We start from the raw sequence: 20,435 nt of genomic DNA on the forward strand, positions 1-20,435 counted from the left end.
GGTATTGACTGCATGTCGTGTGTTTTATGTGTGATTATACTATATAGCCATTAATCTACAGTATGTATGTCTGTACAGGCAAACCATGAGAATTTATGTCTATATAAATAAACCCATACACAAGCATATAGTCCAATTTCACAATGATTATACTTATGAAAGAAACATGGGACAGGTATTTGTAAGGCCACAACAAAAATATTTTATTACACAAATCCAGCTGTGTTTAGCTGTAGATCCGCTTTGATTTATTTAATACTCTTCATTTACAATCTTGAGCTTTATAAAAGATTCACAGTGTTTGAATATTGGCTATTACGCCAAAGTCCTTCTAATACCAGACAGTGATGATACTTGATGTTTTTAAGCATGCGTTTAGTGATCCTAATGGTGACCGTGCAATTCAAATTATTCCTAGACTATTTGCTGTGGGAAAACAATGCAGTAAAATTTAACGTTTAAACTATTGAATTCTGCCGTGAACATTGTGAAGATCAAGAAAACGGAGAAAAAAAAGTAGGCCAAAAATAGGATTGTTGGTCGTCTTTATCATTTGGCACACGTTCAAGTCCATTTCCTAGAGGAAGAAAAAATATGTGACATTAGTATAGGACAGCTGTCATTGTAGTTCATGGATATAGTATACTATTATTCAAAATATGGAATGCAAATTGTAAGACCCAGCAGAGTAGTAAATCGGACATTCAAATAAATTGTAATAAAACCTGTACCAGGTTTTTTTTCCAGAAACGGCGCCACTATTCTCCATGGCAATACCTGGTCAGTTCCCTTTAAAATTTTGTGCGATATATACACTACCGTTCAAAAGTTTAGGGTCACTTAGAAATTTCCTTATTTTTGAAAGAAAAGCACAGTTTTTTTCAATGAAGATAACATTAAATTAATCAGAAATACACTCTATACATTGTTAATGTGCTAAATGACTATTCTAGCTGCAAACGTCTGGTTTTTAATGCAATATCTACATAGGTGTATAGAGGCCCATTTCCAGCAACCATCACTCCAGTGTTCTAATGGTACATTGTGTTTGCTAACTGTGTTAGAAGGCTAATGGATGGTTAGAAAACACTTGAAAACCTTTGTGCAATTATGTTAGCACCGCTGTAAACCGTTTTGCTGTTTAGAGGAGCTATAAAACTGACCTTCCTTTGAGCTAGTTGAGAATCTGGAGCATTACATTTGTGGGTTCGATTAAACTCTCAAAATGGCTAGAAAAAGAGAGCTTTCATGTGAAACTCGACAGTCTATTCTTGTTCTTAGAAATGAAGGCTATTCCATTCGAGAAATTGCCAAGAAACTGAAAATTTCCTACAACGGTGTGTACTACTCCCTTCAGAGGACAGCACACACAGGCTCTAACCAGAGTAGAAAGAGAAGTGGGAGGCCCCGCTGCACAACTGAGCCACAAGACAAGTACATTAGAGTCTCTAGTTTGAGAAATAGACGCCTCACAGGTCCTCAACTGGCAGCTTCATTAAATAGTACCCGCAAAACGCCAGTGTCAACGTCAACAGTGAAGAGGTGACTCCGGGATGCTGGCCTTCAGGGCAGAGTGGCAAAGAAAAAGCCATATCTGAGACTGGCTAATAAAAGAAAAAGATTAATATGGGCAAAAGCACACAGACATTGGACAGAGGAAGATTGGAAAAAAGTGTTATGGACAGACGAACCGAAGTTTGAGGTGTTTTGATCACACAGAAGAACATTTGTGAGACGCAGAACAACTGAAAAGATGCTGGAAGAGTGCCTGACGCCATCTGTCAAGCATGGTGGAGGTAATGTGATGGTCTGGGGTTGCTTTGGTGCTGGTAAAGTGGGAGATTTGTACAAGGTAAAAGGGATTTTGAATAAGGAAGGCTATCACTCCATTTTGCAACGCCATGCCATACCCTGTGGACAGCGCTTGATTGGAGCCAATTTCATCCTACAACAGGACAATGACCCAAAGCACACCTCCAAATTATGCAAGAACTATTTAGGGAAGAAGCAGGCAGCTGGTATTCTATCTGTAATGGAGTGGCCAGCGCAGTCACCAGATCTCAACCCCATAGAGCTGTTGTGGGAGCAGCTTGACCGTATGGTATGCAAGAAGTGCCCATCAAGTCAATGCAACTTGTGGGAGGGGCTTCTGGAAGCATGGGGTGAAATTTCTCCCGATTTACCTCAGCAAATTAACAGCTAGAATGCCAAAGGTCTGCAATGCTGTAATTGCTGCAGATGGAGCATTCTTTGACGAAAGCAAAGTTTGAAGGAGAAAATTATTATTTCAAATAAAAATCATTATTTCTAACCTTGTCAATGTCTTGACTATATTTTCTAGTCATTTTGCAACTCATTTGATAAATATAAGTGTGAGTTTTCATGGAAAACATAAAATTGTCTCGGTGACCCCAAACTTTTGAACGGTAGTGTATATATATATATATTGAAATATCTTAAATGATAAAATGTTATGTGGTTTCTACAGTAAAGATAACCATTGGGAGCATCCACCATTCTTATTAATGAGTAGTCTATCAGCACTTCACTAGCATTACAGCTTAATCTGGTCCTCTTTATTAAGTGTTAAATTGTCCTGTTTGGTGCTGCTTAGTTATTTCCTTTAAGCGTACCTTCACTTTCAGTGACTAACGTTTATAGTGAAGGAGTGTGAACTATAATAATTTTTTTTAATTACTTGTAACAGCTATCTTGCTTCTAGCAGCAGCACGGACTGTGTAAGGGTATGTTCACACGCAGTGGTTTCAGACGTAATTCGGCCCATTTACGCCTCGAATTACGCCTGAAAAAACGGCACCATTACACCTCCAAACATCTGCCAATTGCTTTCAATGGGATTTACGGTGTTCTGTTCCCACGAGGCTTAATTTTACGCGTGGCTGTCAAAATATGGCGCGTAAAAAGATGCCCGTGAAAAAGAAGTGCATGTCACTTCTTGGGACGTTTTTGGATGCGTTTTTCATTGACTCCATTGAAAAACAGTTCCAATAACGGCCGTAAAATATGCAGCGAAAAACGCGAGTTGTTCCAAAAACGTCTGAAAATCAGGAGCTGTTTTCGCTTTAAAACAGCTCCGTATTTTCAGACGTATTTTGCTAAGCGTGTGAACGTACCCTTACTCTTCAGAGGTAGACAGAGCGTCCTGCTCGTCTCCATGGCTCTGGTATGCAGCCCTATCGAATCCTATAGCGCTAACAGCCATTCTGTATACGGTAGCCATGGAGACGAGTATAGTCCGTGCTGCTGCTAGAAGCAAGATAGCTAATACAAGTGATCTAGAAAAACAATTATTGTGTACATTCCTGCACTATAATAGCAAATGCGGGTGACAGTCCGCGGCCCGTCCATGAGGTAATCACGGACAGTACACACGGCTACGGCCTTAACGTGTATTTGATATTTCAGATTTTCACATGTCTGATAATCCCTTTGGGCTGGAAGAATGTTTCCTGTGATGAGATAACATGTAAATATAGCACCTATGACAATGCATGTAAAATGTATAGTGTTTATAGAGGAAAGGGAAACAGCTGATATATTACCAGTTCATATATTGTCTTGAATGATCTGGGCGCTGAGCAAGAGTAGCTGAGCATGATGAAATGGCTAATAGCCCATTAGCAGAGGAGGATCCCCCGACCGCAGGCAGAGTGCAACCTGTAAATGCTGCAGATGAATCTTTACCATTAGGAGGGAAGATATTCAGGGACCCAACAAAAGCCCCATTGAAGCGATTTGGCTTTTTATTAGATGGACTTTCTTCAGGAAAAAAAGAAGAAAAGAGAATTTACTCAAAGCAAATACGAGTAGAACCTTTTTTTTCTGAGATCAGAATAAGCATAAAATGAATCCTACAGGTTTAAAAGAGGATGGAGCAGTTTACAGTTCTCATTAGGCCATTCATTTATCGTTTATTTTTTTTTATACAACTCTTTAGATCTTGCACTATGTTATGAATGGCATGCATGAAATGCTAGATTTCCCGTGTAGAGGAAATCTGTAGCCAGATGTGGCTCACCCTGGCGATAATAACTAACTGCTGGGGGATTGAGAAGCCAGACCAGTGGCGATCAGCCCGTTGTCGTGCTGGCTTCTTTTTAAAAGAGGTTGTCTATGTGAGACAATACTTTAACCCCTTAAGGACATGGCCAATCTTCGTTTTTTCATTTTATTTTTTTCCTCCCCGCATTCCATAAGCTATAACTTTTTTATTTTTTTGTCGACACAGCCGTATGAGGGCTTGTTTTTTGCGGGACAAGTTGTAGTATCGGGAAGCTGAAAAATATATATTTGTGGCGTGTAATGTGCAAAAACAGTGATTACACCAATTTTTTGGGGGTTTTGTTTTTACGGCATCAAAACTACATATTCACCTTATTCTACGGGTTGATACAATTACAGCGATACCAAATATATATATATATATATATATATATATATATATACATTTTTATGTTTTATTTTTTTTTTCCCTAAAAGTAGTATTTGCTAAAAACACATTTTTTTGGTGTCGCAACATTCTGAGAGCCATAACTTTTTTTTTTTTGCCAACAATTTAGCTATGTGAGGGCTTATTTTCTGTGGGACGAGCCGTAGTTTTTACCAATAGATGCGACTTTTTGATCACTTTTTATTCCATGTTTTTGGAGAGCTAAGGTGACCAAAAACAGCAATTTGCGTGTTTTATATATATATATATTTTTTTTACTCGGTTCACCGATCGGGTTTAATAATGCTTTATTGTGATAGTTCGGGCTTTTACGGATGCGGCAATACCAGTTATGTTAACTTTTAAAAAAAATAAATAATAATTAACATTGCTTTAGGGAAAAATGGAAAAAGGAGGATTTTTTGAACTTTACATTTTTTTTGGAACATTAAAAAAAACCTTTATTTAACTGTTTTTTACTTATTTTATTAGTCCCCCTAGGGGACTTCAACCAGCGATCGCTGGATCGCTTGCATGATATACTGCAATACTGGTGTATTGCAGTATATCGCTATACCGACACTCTCCTTTGAAGCCCTGCCAAAAGCACGTCGTGGGGGGGCCGATGGCACGTAGGTGGGGGCCGTCCCCCTGATTCAAACAATTTAAATGCTTTTACCGTGACATTTAAGGGGAAGCTGTAATACACAGCTGATACTCACTAAATATGGAGCGCGCTCAGCCCGTGAGCCTGCTCCATACTTCCCCTTAACGGCTACCACGCACATGTACGTGGTATGTCGTTAAGGGGTTAAAGGGAAACATCACGTCTCTCCTGTGATCTATTTAATGCATAATGGCTAATAAGACATAGTTATGTATTTCATAAATGTAAATATCTTTTGTAATAGAACAAACAATGTGGTGATTTGTAATAGCATTATATGTTACAAAAGGCACAAATTCCCAACTATTGTAAAGTACAATGGGGAATATATAAATATATTAGGCGTATACATTCTCTGTGCAAGAAGGAAGCAGACATTGCTGACTTGTTGTATAGACATTATATCCTATATTTTAATATCTGTCAGCCTAATGCAGACTCCTGTCTACCTAGTGAGCAGCAACAAAGGATGTGATAAAGCAGTCTATGAATGATAAGTAGCTGTCTGAGAAGCCATAAGACATTTGGTCACCGTATGGTAGACTTACTCTGCTCCACCTTGGCTTTGGCACTAGACAGCCTTATGTAATGTCCATTTTTCATTTGCCTGTTAAGAGAACTATGGTCATTTACAGTAGCTATAGCTCGTATATTTTTGGCACCGTTCCAGGTTAACGTTTTTGGATGGGCATATCTTCTGGCTGCATAATGTGTGGGAGGTGGCGCTCCAACAGCACCCAGGAGGCTAGAATAGCCCGCTGAGTAGCCAAAATGAAATGGGTTGACTGCAGCACCCGTATGGACAACTGGGTCCATGGCTGTGTTTCCTAGGTAGGAGACTGGAACATGGGTCATGCTGCCATCTGTGTCCTGGCACATCACTAGCGCTTGGTGAAACCGAGTCTGAAACAAAATCATATAAGAAGAATTAAAAATACTGTCCCCCATTCAGTTACCTTTGAAATAACCTATAAATCACCAAAATAACTAACTCAGTGAGAGATATATTTAAATTAACCAAATAATATTTCAGAATAAATATCTTGATTTCTAGAAGGATATTATCACATTAATACAGAGAATTTAGCAATCATAGGTTGTTTGTGGAACTAGACGGATTTTTTTTTTATCATATGGTTTTATTAAGTAGAAATGGCTGTCCATGAGTTGTCGGGGTGAGGTACAGATTGGGTCCAACATATTTGTGATGGATTTAGACACGAGTCTAAAGCATTCTTACATCAAAGCTACTTATTTCATACTTGATTTCTAGTTTGAGCATCTAGGAGACTGTAGTCAAGTGTCTTGAAGTCAGGAGTTCTGGGCTCCTGAATGCTCAACAGTCTGCAGACATGATCCACTATGCCCAGGGCTCGAATAAGCTTCTCCCTTTGCTGAAGACCTTGTAGTCGCTCCATTTCCTCTTTTTCATCGATTTCTATTGGCTTCATTGAGTCTACTTTCACTTCTTCAGTCTGGACAAAGACAGTTATGGTGAAAACACAGCTGGCTGCTAGAAACGTAAGCAATAGGCTCCACATAATGTTAAAGCCTCCAGGCACTGGGTACACATAGCTAACACTTCATTTATCAAAACTGCCTGGTTGCCTATTGTAACCAATCAGAGCACAGCTATCATTTTTCCTAAGTGGTTTAAAAAATGAAAGCGGAGCTCTGATTGGTTGCTATGAGCAACAAGGACAGTTTTAATGTTAAACAGTTTTGATAAATGAGGTCCATCTACAACAAAGCTTTCATATGTACATTACAATTTGTGTTTCATGCTTTATTTTAACAGACAACTCTAAAGTTACTAAGGATCCCTCAAGAACTTTGTATAAGTTACAACTTGCACTATTGATCCTTGTGAATTTTTATGCTGCATTCTGTACTTTACTTTAAAAATTGATCATCAGATTTTCCACCTGTCTCGCAGATTGATCAGTGTGTCAGTTTGCAGGTTCCACTTCCTTCCTCTGTTGGGATTCTTCGAAGTTCTGAACTTGACACCAGCAAGTGTGTGAAAAAAATGTGCGCGCAATAATGACCGCATAATGGATTTTATAATCCACAGCATGTTCACTATTCACGCAGATTCTACACTGAAGATCCACAATTAGCTCTATTGAACTTCAGTGAAGCAAATCCACGTATGAATCTGCATGCCCATCCGCTGCAAATAGTATAGCTGCAGTCTAAAAATCTAAGTCGGATTTGCCTGCAGGTTGTTTAGGAATAATAAACTCATTTTTAACATTCACTGTTTCAAGTGTGGCTTGAAAACACATCTTCATAGGCGTGCTCACAGATCACTGCTTTGCCTCTCATGACTGTATTTTTTTCACTGTAAAGGGGTTATACGGGTTATATCCTATCATTAGGATACGCCATCAATATTTGATCGGTGGAGGTCCAACTCTCGGCACCCCTGCTAATCAGATATTTAAAGTGGCCACAACGCTTTTTCGAGTGAAGCAGCCTCTTCATTGTTTCCTTAAGTTTCATTCCTGTTCAATCTTTCACGCGCCGTAACTTACTTAGCAGCTGTGCGAGGTATTTCAGCCCTGTCCCTTCAACAGCTGATCGGCGGGGGTGCCGAGAGTCGGACTCCTAGCGGTCTAATATTGATCCTAAGGATAGGCCATCAAATTTTAAATCCTGGATAATAACCCCTATATTGCCCTTATCCCTTAACTTTATCACATTGTATATTATATTTGTGTTGACATAAATACAAACTTTGCAACTATTTCATCCAGCTTTATTTTTCAACCCACCTTATACCCAAAAGTGTCCGGTGCCAAAATCAGCACTTTATACCTATTATGTTATTCCATTCTTCTTTTTATAGTACACACTAACTGGATCTTCTCTCTCTTTTGTGTCATTATTAGCAGATTCTCCTTTTTGTTTTTCAATGTTCGTCATGGCAGTTTTGCAAATGAGTTGGGGTATGTTCACACATAGGAAATTTTGCTGAGGATTCTGCCGCAAAATTCCGCCTCCTATTAATTTCAGTGAGAGTCGGAGGGTTCTTTTTCCCTCTAGCTGATTTTTTTCATCTAGTGGGGCAAAAGAAGCGTCCTGCTCAATCGTCAAACCTCCCATTGTGAGAAATCTTCCTGGAATAGCGGGACCCGCAATGCAAAATCCGCCATGTGAACAGGGCCTGAGGAAGTATATTCCTGGCCACTGGTAATAATGTATCAAAGTGCAAAAAACTGGTTTTCTGTTAAAGTGAAGATATTTTTGAAAGATAGAACACATTTTGTCTATTGTCAATGAGTATCAGAAAGCCTGGCATGTGAGAGAACAATACAGAGAGTTAGTGGATTGCAGCAGGGTTTGGAAGACCACAATGCAATACCTAATACTTTAAGATGTCAGAAAACAGAACCCAAAGTATCATAGACGCAGAATGAGGACGGACATCACACACTTTGAGGGCATTGAGGTGTGTGAGATATCATGAAAGGACATCTGATACTGAAAAAGAGCATTCTTCTGCTGAGAATGAATAGCAGACGACGAACGTAGATATGACAGACTTTAAGTTTAGTGCTCCTTTATATCAGTTTATGAGTACATTGACTTTAAAACATGTTTAGCTTTATGTTAGAATAGCATGTCTACATTACCTTCCTCTCGGCAGTTCTGCAGCCACTAGACACAGCGCGAGTAGGTGGCCTTCTTGTCACCTTGTATTTCACTGGCTTTTCACCTGCTGACTCTCCTTGCAAGGCGTCTTTTTGCTCTTTCTTCTTTGCGGTAGGTATTTCCTTTTGTTCTTGCTTCAGCCTCAGTTCCTCCAGCTGCTGTCTATCAGGAGAAGTGTTTAATTAAAATATGAGGCTCTGTTCACTTTAATTTTTACATTCGGGGCATATGCGAAGAAAATATGCAACTCTATGCCATACAGTCGCATACGCCGTTCATAGGCTCCAAGGTTAAAAATGTGTATACTGCGTGGTATAAAGTTTCCTTGGGGGAACCAACTGTATAGGAAAACACGGCAGGCTACACTTTCCTATACAGTAAAAAAAGAAGTATACTGAAGTATAACGGCCGCAGATGCCTAATAGGCACTCTTTTGGCATTCTCGGGTCTATGGACATGTACAGCGGATGTGCCAGGGGGAGGGGGGCAATTTCCCAGCACGTACCCTGAAAAAACACGACAAATGTAGTGTGCACATTGAACTGGGGAATTAAAAAGTATATGTGATCACAGTACATCATGTACAAGCCAATATTTCTATTCTAATATTTGTAGATGAAGTTAACCGGTCGGTAAAACGGGTTGACAATACTATGTCTGGTCACTTGACCATAACGTTACCAAATTTTTGAACCCATCCTTTAAAGTTCCACTGATGATGTTAGGGATCTGCCAGGTACTATGTCTAGGTATACTCCTGGGATTAATCAATCCACACCTGAGGCTAGACCTATTAGACTGACACCGTCTCCCACCAACCAGGGTGGCAGGCTCAGGAGTGGGAGAGCCTATCGCGGCCTGGTCAGTCGGAGTTAGCTCCGCCCCCTGTCCTTTATTACCTGCCGTGTTCTCTTCCTCAGTGCTTGTAATTCTTCTGGATTCCTGGCCCCACTGCTGCTTGCTCCAGCCTGCTTCTGCCGTGCTTCTGCCTTGCTGCAGTTCCGCTTAACCTGCTTCGCTTTGCCCCTGGCTTGCTTCCTTCTCCGTGCTCACGTTGGTATACCCCACTTCATCCTGGTCCTGACTACTCATTCACCGCTCCGTTTCCTCGCGGCGTTCCGTGGGCTACTGCCCCTTCCCTTGCGTGTTCCCTGTTTGTTCTCCCGTGCACTTAGACAGCGTAGGGACCGCTGCCCAGTTGTACCCCGTCGCCTAGGGCGGGTCGTTGCAAGTAGGCAGGGACAGGGCGGTGGGTAGATTAGGGCTCACTTTCCCTTCTCCTCCTTCCTGCCATTACATAATTACAAGCCCATACCTAGTCTACCATTTCTCCTACGCTGACGCTATCATGGACCCCCTTGAGACCCTGACCCAGCAGATGCAGGGCCTCTCCCTACAGGTCCAGGCCCTGGCCCAGAGGGTCAACCAGGGTGACGCTGCCTTAGTAGTACCCCTCACCTCACCTCTAGAACCCGACCTCAAGTTACCTGACCGGTTCTCAGGGGACCGTAAGACGTTTCTCTCCTTCCGGGAGAGTTGCAGACTGTATTTCCGCCTAAAACCCCACTCCTCAGGTTCCGAGAACCAGCGGGTGGGTATCATCATATCCCGACTCCAGGAAGGGCCCCAAGAGTGGGCCTTCTCCTTGGCTCCTGACGCCCCTGAACTTTCCTCTGTTGATCGTTTTTTCTCTGCCCTCGGACTCATTTACGACGAGACTGACAGGACTGCTTTAGCCGAGAGTCAGCTGGTGACCTTACGTCAGGGTAGGAGACCGGTTGAGGAATACTGTTCTGATTTTAGAAAGTGGTGCGTAGCTTCTCGGTGGAACGATCCGGCCCTAAGGTGCCAGTTTAGGTTAGGATTATCTGACGCCCTGAAGGATCTGCTGGTTAGCTACCCCTCTTCTGACTCCCTTGACCAGGTTATGGCCCTAGCAGTACGACTTGACCGACGTCTCAGGGAACGTCAGCTTGAACGTTTCAATGTGCTCCCCTCTGACTTTTCTGCGATCTCTCCCGAGGTCCCGTCTCCTCGCCCCTCCACGGAGGACTCGGAGGTACCTATGCAACTCGGGGCCTCCATGTCCCCTCGACAACGTAGGAAGTTTCGCAGAATGAATGGTCTCTGCTTCTACTGTGGGGACGACAAGCATCTACTGAACACCTGTCCCAGGCGCAAGAATAAAAAGCCGGAAAACTTCCGCGCCTAAGTGATCATCGGGGAGGTATTTCCCGTTAATGTGAAACGCAATAAAATTTTGCTTCCCTTTCAGGTCTCGTTTGCTGGCCGGTCTGTCACGGGCAGTGCTTTCGTGGATTCTGGCTCATCTGCTAATATTATGTAGTGGAATTTGCTATGTCTCTTAAGATGCCTTTTATTGATTTACCTTATCCTATCCCTGTAGTAGGTATCGACTCAACTCCCCTTGCTAATGGTTATTTTACTCAGCATACTCCTGTTTTTGAACTCCTGGTTGGCTCCATGCATTTGGAGCAGTGCTCTGTACTGGTGATGCAGGGATTATCGTCTGATCTGGTATTAGGTCTTCCCTGGTTGCAGTTGCATAATCCCACGTTTGATTGGAATACTGGGGATCTCACCAAATGGGGTAGTGAATGTCTTATGTCATGTCTTTCTGTTAACTCTATTTCTCCCCGGGAGGAGGTAAACACGCTTCTTGAGTTTATTCAGGACTTCGCCGATGTGTTTTCTAAGGAGGCCTCCGAGGTGTTGCCCCCCCATAGAGATTACGATTGCGCCATCGATTTGGTGCCTGGTGCCAAGCTTCCTAAGGGTAGGATATTTAATCTTTCATGTCCTGAACGTGAAGCTATGAGGGTGTATATCCAAGAATGCCTGGCCAAGGGTTTCATTCGCCCCTCGACTTCTCCTGTAGGTGCTGGCTTCTTCTTCGTGGGGAAGAAGGATGGTGGTCTTAGGCCGTGCATTGATTATCGTAACCTGAATAAGGTCACCGTAAGGAACCAGTACCCACTTCCTTTGATTCCGGATCTTTTTAATCAGGTTCAGGGAGCCCAATGGTTTTCTAAGTTCGATCTACGTGGGGCATATAACCTTATCCGCATCAAAGAGGGGGATGAGTGGAAAACTGCGTTCAACACACCCGAGGGTCATTTCGAATACCTGGTCATGCCCTTTGGGTTGTGTAATGCCCCTGCTGTCTTCCAGAATTTTATTAATGAAATCCTGAGAGATTACCTGGGTAATTTTCTTGTTGTGTACCTTGATGACATACTGGTGTTTTCCAAGGACTGGTCCTCCCACGTGGAGCATGTCAGGAAGGTGCTCCAGGTCCTTCGGGAGAATAATCTGTTTGCTAAGACTGAAAAATGTGTCTTTGGGGTACAGGAGATACCATTTTTGGGGCAAATCCTCACTCCTCATGAATTCCGCATGGACCCTGCCAAGGTTCAGGCTGTGGCGGAATGGGTCCAACCTGCCTCCCTTAAGGCGTTACAGTGTTTTTTAGGGTTCGCCAACTATTACAGGAGATTTATTGCCAACTTCTCGGTCGTCGCTAAGCCTCTTATGGACCTTACTCGCAAGGGTGCTGATGTCCTCCATTGGCCCCCTGAGGCCGTCCAGGCCTTTGAGACCCTCAAGAAGTGCTTTATCTCGGCCCCCGTGCTGATTCAGCCCAACCAAGAGGAGCCATTTATTGTGGAGGTTGACGCATCCGAGGTGGGAGTGGGGGCCGTCTTGTCCCAGGGTACCAGCTCCCTCACCCATCTCCGCCCCTGTGCCTACTTCTCTAGGAAGTTTTCGCCCACGGAGAGTAACTATGATATTGGCAACCGCGAACTTCTAGCCATTAAATGGGCTTTTGAAGAGTGGCGGCACTTCCTGGAGGGGGCCAGACACCAGCTAACGGTCCTTACGGATCACAAGAATCTGGTTTTCCTAGAATCGGCCCGGAGGCTTAATCCTAGACAAGCTCGGTGGGCACTATTCTTTACCAGATTTAATTTCTTGGTTACCTATAGGGCTGGGTCCAAGAATATTAAGGCTGATGCTCTGTCACGTAGTTTCATGGCCAATCCTCCCTCCGAGAAGGATCCTGCTTGTATTTTACCCCCTGGTATAATCGTTTCTGCCACGGATTCTGATTTAGCTTCTGATATCGCGGCTGATCAGGGTTCAGCTCCCGGGAACATCCCTGGGGACAAACTGTTTGTTCCCCTGCAATACCGGCTAAGGGTACTCAGGGAAAACCATGACTCCGCTCTATCTGGTCATCCTGGCATCTTGGGCACCAAACACCTCATTACCAGAAACTATTGGTGACCTGGGTTGCCTAAAGACGTTAGGGCTTACGTCGCCGCTTGTGAGGTTTGCGCTAGGTCCAAAACCCCTAGGTCCCGACCTGCGGGCCTACTACGTTCCTTGCCCATTCCCCAGAGACCTTGGACCCATATCTCCATGGATTTTATCACCGATTTGCCCCCATCTCAGGGCAAGTCGGTGGTGTGGGTGGTAGTAGACCGCTTCAGCAAGATGTGCCACTTTGTGCCCCTTAAGAAGCTACCTAACGCCAAGACGTTAGCTTCTTTGTTTGTGAAACACATCCTGCGTCTCCATGGGGCCCCAGTCAATATCGTTTCTGACAGAGGGGTACAATTTGTTTCCTTATTTTGGAGAGCTTTTTGTAAAAAGTTGGAGATTGATCTGTCCTTCTCCTCCGCCTTCCATCCCGAAACTAATGGCCAAACGGAAAGGACTAACCAATCCCTGGAACAATATTTAAGGTGTTTCATCTCTGACTGTCAATTCGATTGGGTTTCATTCCTTCCCCTTGCTGAATTTTCCCTGAATAACCGGGTCAGTAACTCGTCAGGGGTCTCCCCGTTTTTCTGTAATTTCGGGTTTAACCCAAGGTTCTCCTCCGTTTCCCCTGGTTGTTCCAATAATCCTGAGGTAGAGGATGTTCATCGGGAACTGTGCACAGTCTGGGCCCAGGTTCAGAAGAACCTAGAGGCGTCCCAGAGCGCACAAAAGATTCAGGCTGATAGTAGACGTTCTGCTAACCCCCGGTTTGTCGTCAGGGATTTGGTCTGGTTGTCGTCCAGGAACTTGCGCCTTAAGGTCCCGTCCAGGAAGTTTGCTCCCCGATTTATTGGACCTTATAAGATCATTGAAGTCCTCAACCCTGTATCCTTCCGTCTGGAGCTGCCCCCATCCTTTCGCATACATGATGTCTTCCATGCCTCCCTCCTTAAACGCTGCTCCCCGTCCTGGTCCCCCTCGAGGAAACCTCCTGTTCCCGTTCTCACCCCTGAGGGGGTGGAATTCGAGGTGGCCAAGATTGTGGACAGTAGGATGGTCCAGGGCTCCCTCCAGTACCTGGTCCATTGGAGAGGATACGGGCCGGAGGAGAGGACTTGGGTACCTGCCCGTGATGTTCACGCTGGGGTATTGATCAGGAGGTTCCACCTTCTCTTCCCTACTAAACCAGGTCCTCTTAGTAAGGGTCCGGTGGCCCCTCATAAAAGGGGGAGTACTGTTAGGGATCTGCCAGGTACTATGTCTAGGTATACTCCTGGGATTAATCAATCCACACCTGAGGCTAGACCTGTTAGACTGACACCGTCTCCCACCAACCAGGGTGGCAGGCTCAGGAGTGGGAGAGCCTATCGCGGCCTGGTCAGTCGGAGTTAGCTCCGCCCCCTGTCCTTTATTACCTGCCGTGTTCTCTTCCTCAGTGCTTGTAATTTTTCTGGATTCCTGGCCCCACTGCTGCTTGCTCCAGCCTGCTTCTGCCGTGCTTCTGCCTTGCTGCAGTTCCGCTTAACCTGCTTCGCTTTGCCCCTGGCTTGCTTCCTTCTCCGTGCTCACGTTGGTATACCCCACTTCATCCTGGTCCTGACTACTCATTCACCGCTCCGTTTCCTCGCGGCGTTCCGTGGGCTACTGCCCCTTCCCTTGCGTGTTCCCTGTTTGTTCTCCCGTGCACTTAGACAGCGTAGGGACCGCTGCCCAGTTGTACCCCGTCGCCTAGGGCGGGTCGTTGCAAGTAGGCAGGGACAGGGCGGTGGGTAGATTAGGGCTCACTTTCCCTTCTCCTCCTTCCTGCCATTACAGATGACGCTCGTATATCTGCATGCTAAAACGCTAATGGACGCATAACTAGGGTTTATTTCTAGGGTTCTTTAGGGTTAAACTGTGGGGTCCCTTTTGGGGCAGTAGCTCTGCTAAGGCAAATTTTAGGGCGTCATGTGTAGAATAGATGCACTTTAGTTCCCTTTCTGTTCTCTACCCTTAGGAATTTTCTGTAGAGCCAGGGATTTATGGACACAGAACTTTCTGGAAGGCAACACAATGGATGCTGTAAACACAGTCAAGACCCGTATACGCCTGATGTATGGATTACCCATATTCCACTGAGTGTGGTGAGTGACGCCTATCCTGCTCTTCGGTTAACCGTGATTACAAATGCCATTCACTCTGATGTAAAGATATGTTGAATTTTATTGACATAAAGTAAAAGTTATATTTGATTATTCTCAGTGTTTGATGTAATACTGGTTGGAAAAAAAGAATTAATTTAAATCCCTGCTATCTCTGGGCTAATAAGTCCAGTGGGCGGACTCATCCAATGATTGACAGCCTTCCCTGTATGAGTGTGAATACAGAAATAGCTGTCAATCACTGAGTAGTACCTCCCACTGGACTCTCAAGCCAAGAGTTGGAAGGGATTTAAAGAAATAAATTACAGGTTATACTCACTCTTTTGGCACACATATATTTATATATCAATCTGCTTAGCTACTCCTGTTTTACAAGATCAGACTGCATGTTTGACATGACAGGTTCCCTTTAATCAACATGATCCATTCCATAAATATCATACTTTATTGTATAATATTTTGCACAGAAAAAAATTAAATATCTTTAATAAACTAAAGTCAGGACCCTACATGCCAGATCATAACACAATAAAGTTGGAGTATGGCATGCTGAATTAAAGGAATGTTATTTTATTAGAAATTGACGTTTAATCGGCCCCAATTCAATAGCTATACCTAACACCTCACAATTTTTTTTAACATGCGCCATATATTTTGACATAACTTTATACAGGCTATGATATAGTTAGATAACTGAATCTAGTGTGGTGAATTATAGTGCAGTCAGGTCATCTCTCCTCTACCCTGTATCCTTGTGGCTTCACATGTGACAGGAGGTCTATGAACCTCCCATGTTGCGATTCCTATCTCTTCAATCAGTCACTGGTATCTATGACAAAAGTATGACTGGGTAGTCCAATAATCCAATTGGATGCCAATCGTAACATCCAATACTTTAATCTACCAATTATGTGGCAATTTTAATCAAGTGTACGGGTGACTTTCTGGTATCAGATATCAAAGTCGGCACCCTTAAGTAAGTCATTACCTTGCACACTCCTCTCTGGCCCGTGAAGCAGCAGTCTCCTGGAACAAAGATCCGCTGTGTTTGAAGAACTTCTCGTATTTATCGGCTGTGGCTTGTGGGTAAATACGTTGATAACCTCCCAGGTTGCTGTCTTCATACTTCTCTACTTGTTCCAGCCAAGCGGCCTGGGTACTTTCCAATTGCTCGCGTCTGTGTTTACAAATTATAAGTAATTATAAGAGAAGACAGGCAAAGATGCAGACACAATGTCAGTGACGGGAGGATAAATCAACCACATACAGTCATGTTGTACTCACTTACCTGCCATCTACCACTGCCATCCATAGCCACAATAAATGTTCCAAACAAAACTGAGCACTTTAAAGTACACGTAAAAATGACAAAATGTCCAAAACATCTTGTTTGCTAGAACGTTTAATACGTTTTAGTGTTTAGTGATTGGTAGAAAAAACTTGTTATCAGTTCAGTTCATAAAATGGCAGAATGCGCAACTGGTGATACTTGTTGGTTTTCCTGTTGCAGAATAGTTAAGAGGCTACTGTTGAAATGCAATGGCGGGACAATTTTTCCACTTTTGGCAAACACATATTATACCCCTATACCCATATATTTTCGGAAGGTAGCCACCTGGTACATTGTGAAAATGCCACCCAGCACTTTACAATGATGGGCACCTTCATCCAATTTTGCATCATAGTGTAACATTCTGTAAATAATCAATAGAAATTCATTTTTGTGGCTAAAAGTCTGAGATGCACAACGCCTCCTAAAAATAAAAGCTTAAAGAGAACCTTTCACCTGCCCATACATGTGCAGTTGAGTGCAGCATGTAATAGACAGGGCTGCACGAACCCTGGGGCCCTTGACATTTTTTTTCTACCCTCCTCCGTTATTTAGATATTGGTGCTGTTATATTTGGCGCCCAATATTTAAATAACCCCCTGAACTGTCAATGGGGCGTGTAATGGCAAGGGGGCGTGTAACATCACTGTGACACTGTCCAATCAGCTACAGACAGTGCCACAGCAAGAGCTGGAGAGAGTGTGTGCGCGCACGGGCAGCTCAGAGCTGTGCGCGCGCACGCTCTTACTCTTCAGCTCTCGGCAGATAAGGACAAGACTGTGTGATCTCTTGTCCTTGTCTGCCGAGAGCTGAAGACTGAGTGAGAGCGTGTGCGCGCACAGCTCCTAGCTGCGCGTGCACACGCCCTCCTCTCTCCAGCACTTGCTGTGGCACTGTCCATAGCTGATTGGACAGTGTCACAGCGATGTTACACGCCCCCTTGCCATTAAACGCCCCATTGACCCCAGCCAATTAGCTGTTCTGAAGGCGGTCCAGCCCTCGTACGAGCGCTGCTTCCCCTTCATTTCTTCACAGGTATTGCAGCCTTTTTTCCTATTCACTTCAATGGAAGAAAAGGCTGCAATACCTGTAAATCGCCGCTAAATGCATGTTGAAGATTCACAGTGAGTAAATAGAAATAAAGGGGAAGCAGGGCTCATACAAGCGCTGCACCCCGTTCAGAACAGCTGATTGGCGGAGGACACGGGAGTCGGACCCCAACTCATCAGCTATTGATGGCCTATCCTGAGTATAGCCCATCAATTTTTACTGGCTGGAAAACCCCTGTAAATATTTAAATATCCTTTGTACTAAATGGTTTTAAAAGGGGGAATGTGCTCTTGTTACCGGTTTTCCTTGGGCTGATTGCGCTGAAGTAAACGTTCCTTAACTCTGCGTTTATCTTCTTCAAGAACTTTTCTTTTGTCACAAGCCCGGAGATTGATCAAATTAAGCGTATCATAAAGTAGAGCATCCTTCACTTCCCGGTCCAAGCGTGAGTCTGTGGTAAAGCTTGGGGAATGATTCACCTATTTTATACAGCATAAAAATATCATCTGGGATATACAGAAAACAATACAAAATGTCATATGAAACAAAAACATATAAATGTTCAGTACAATTTTACCTCGGAACAAATCTGTTACTTTATTACAACTTGTACAATAAATCTAGAATGGGTCAAACCACCTTTGGTGGCAGTAGCGCTGTTTTGCATACGGTTTGTGCTCATGGGTCCTAGGCTGCATGTCACAAATGCATATATAAACACAAAACTATACATGTCACAAATTTTACTCCTTTTTTTTTAATAGAAGAGATTCAGTTTTACCTCCAGCAGCCAAGGCTTTAATTTTTTGTCCACTAAGATGTCAAATCCTAGAATCTCAAAACAAGCGCTGCCTGCGATATGATTTGGGAAGCAAGTTCGATAGTTGTGCTTGAGGATAGGGTGTGCAGAAATCAGAGTCTTGATAATTACGTCTTCAATATCTTCCCAGAGCTTTGCTGGGTTGTATTTGTTGTTCCCCAGCCAGGTCCACAGAGTTGATAGTTTTCTATTATTATAAGAATAAATATAACAAAGGGCCAAATGAGAACCAAAATGTGACACACAAAACCTAATTGAAGTGTACGTATTGTTTTATTTTTCTTACTTTGTTTTGGTACAGAGCTCTATAATCTCTGCTTGCCTTCACACAGCTATGAGTTAAATGGTAAAATACTGTCTGCCTGCACCTGCCACTAGAGGGAGCTTAGTGAGTACGTATTTATAAATTTCCCATTGAACTTAATAGTTAATCTGTACGAGATTTATCTGTATGAGATGTAGCTGTTTTTAATTTTTTTCTCATTCAAATCTAGGTTTAGTGTTCCTTTAACATATACAAAGGTTTCAAACATGTCATTCCATTCCATTCCCTTCTCTCCTGTAGATTTATTTATACTGGTGCACAGTGCAAGTGGTACACCAATATCTCTCCCTCATTCAGCTATCCTGCATGCCCTGTTTTCTATTACTTTTCAAATAAGAAAAATAGCAAGGATTGTTAGACCATGTTCACACAGCATATTTTCAGGCATATTTCAGAGCATATAACGCTCAAATTACACTCTGAAATACACATGAAATAAGCCTGCAAAGAGCTTCCCATTGATTTCAATGGGAAGTACACTGTGTAGTTCATACGAGGTACATTTGTACAATTCAGAATTAGGGTATGTGCACACACACTAATTACGTCCGTAATTGACGGACGTATTTCGGCCTCAAGTACCGGACCGACCACAGTGCAGGGATTCGGGCTCCTAGCATCATACTTATGTACGATGCTAGGAGTCCCTGCTACTCCGTGGAACTGCTGTCCCGTACTGAAAACATGATTACAGTACGGGACAGTTGTCCTGCAGAGAGGCAGGGACTCCTAGCATCGTACATAAGTATGATGCTAGGAGCCCGGCTCCCTGCACTGTGGTCGGTCCGGTACTTGAGGCCGAAATACGTCCGTCAATTACGGACGTAATTAGTGTGTGTGCACATACCCTTAAAGAAGAGGCTCAGTAAAAATATGCTTCATAAAAAAGACGTGACAAGTTACTTCGTGAAGCGTTTTACAATCTGATTTTTCTCGTTTCCCATTGACACTTTGAAAACGCTTTGAAAATATTCCTCAAAAATACGAACATATGGCGTGTGAACATAGCCTATGTATTGAGCTGACTAAATGACAGTTCCATGGCTATAAAAAGTAGTGCATGGGATTCATAATTATGGCGTTCCACCCGAACACTATACTTTTCAATATATTTAGGCCAGAAATCAAGAACTGAGAACTTGTCGTCACCTTATAATATACACCATTAATCCAACTATATCATCCTCATTGATTCATGATGCAATTCTCCATGAGAACTTTTGGCAACACACATCACCCACCTCTTACTTCCTGTCATATCATCTCTGATGAAGTTTTCATTGTTTTTGTTGATAGCATAATTGGTCAGGTGCATGCAGACATCATCCTGTCAAGATGAATTTCCCGTTACTGTGTTACAAACCATTCAATTACGAAGTAATATACTAAGTATATAGAATTTTAATAAAAATCATTAAAGTAGTATTCCCATCTGTTATGGCATATCGCTAGGATATGCTATAACTGCTATAACATTATGATCTGTAGGGGTCTGACCTTTGGGACGCCAACCGGTCACTAGAATGAAGGGACTAGGGTCCCTTCGACTGATTCCCTGCACAGTGGCGCTCCCAGGCCAGGAGCGTTGCTATTCCGCGATATACCGGCATCGTTGGGGCCTCAGTAGGTGAACCGCCATAGATCAGTAAGAGATTGCATATCCTAGCCATTGTGGGAAAACCACTTTTTGGCTATGTTCACACGGGGT

At 43.2% G+C, this 20,435-nt stretch overlaps 1 protein-coding gene across 6 annotated transcripts in view; it reads right to left on the reverse strand.

Annotated features, from left to right (window-relative positions):
* Window positions 1–178: 178 nt before the first annotated feature.
* TTLL13 (tubulin tyrosine ligase like 13) overlaps window positions 179–20,435 on the reverse strand; it is a 33,351-nt gene continuing 13,094 nt past the window's right edge. For 4 of the 6 annotated variants that reach the window (XM_075858133.1, XM_075858135.1, XM_075858132.1 and 1 more), the window contains exons 8-16: window positions 19,969–20,054; window positions 18,364–18,589; window positions 17,880–18,061; window positions 16,191–16,379; window positions 8,756–8,936; window positions 6,380–6,592; window positions 5,666–6,020; window positions 3,564–3,780; window positions 481–577 (exon numbers count right to left, since the gene is read on the reverse strand). In XM_075858133.1, the coding sequence (XP_075714248.1) occupies window positions 565–577; window positions 3,564–3,780; window positions 5,666–6,020; window positions 6,380–6,592; window positions 8,756–8,936; window positions 16,191–16,379; window positions 17,880–18,061; window positions 18,364–18,589; window positions 19,969–20,054 (1,662 nt within the window). In that variant the 3' untranslated portion in view covers window positions 481–564. Of the gene's footprint in view, window positions 578–3,563; window positions 3,781–5,665; window positions 6,021–6,379; window positions 6,593–8,755; window positions 8,937–16,190; window positions 16,380–17,879; window positions 18,062–18,363; window positions 18,590–19,968; window positions 20,055–20,435 lie in introns of all 6 variants that reach the window. The other 2 variants (XM_075858136.1, XM_075858137.1) reach the window with 2 other exon arrangements.

This window comes from Rhinoderma darwinii, chromosome 3 (genome assembly GCF_050947455.1).
Source record: "Rhinoderma darwinii isolate aRhiDar2 chromosome 3, aRhiDar2.hap1, whole genome shotgun sequence".
NCBI lineage: Eukaryota > Metazoa > Chordata > Amphibia > Anura > Rhinodermatidae > Rhinoderma > Rhinoderma darwinii.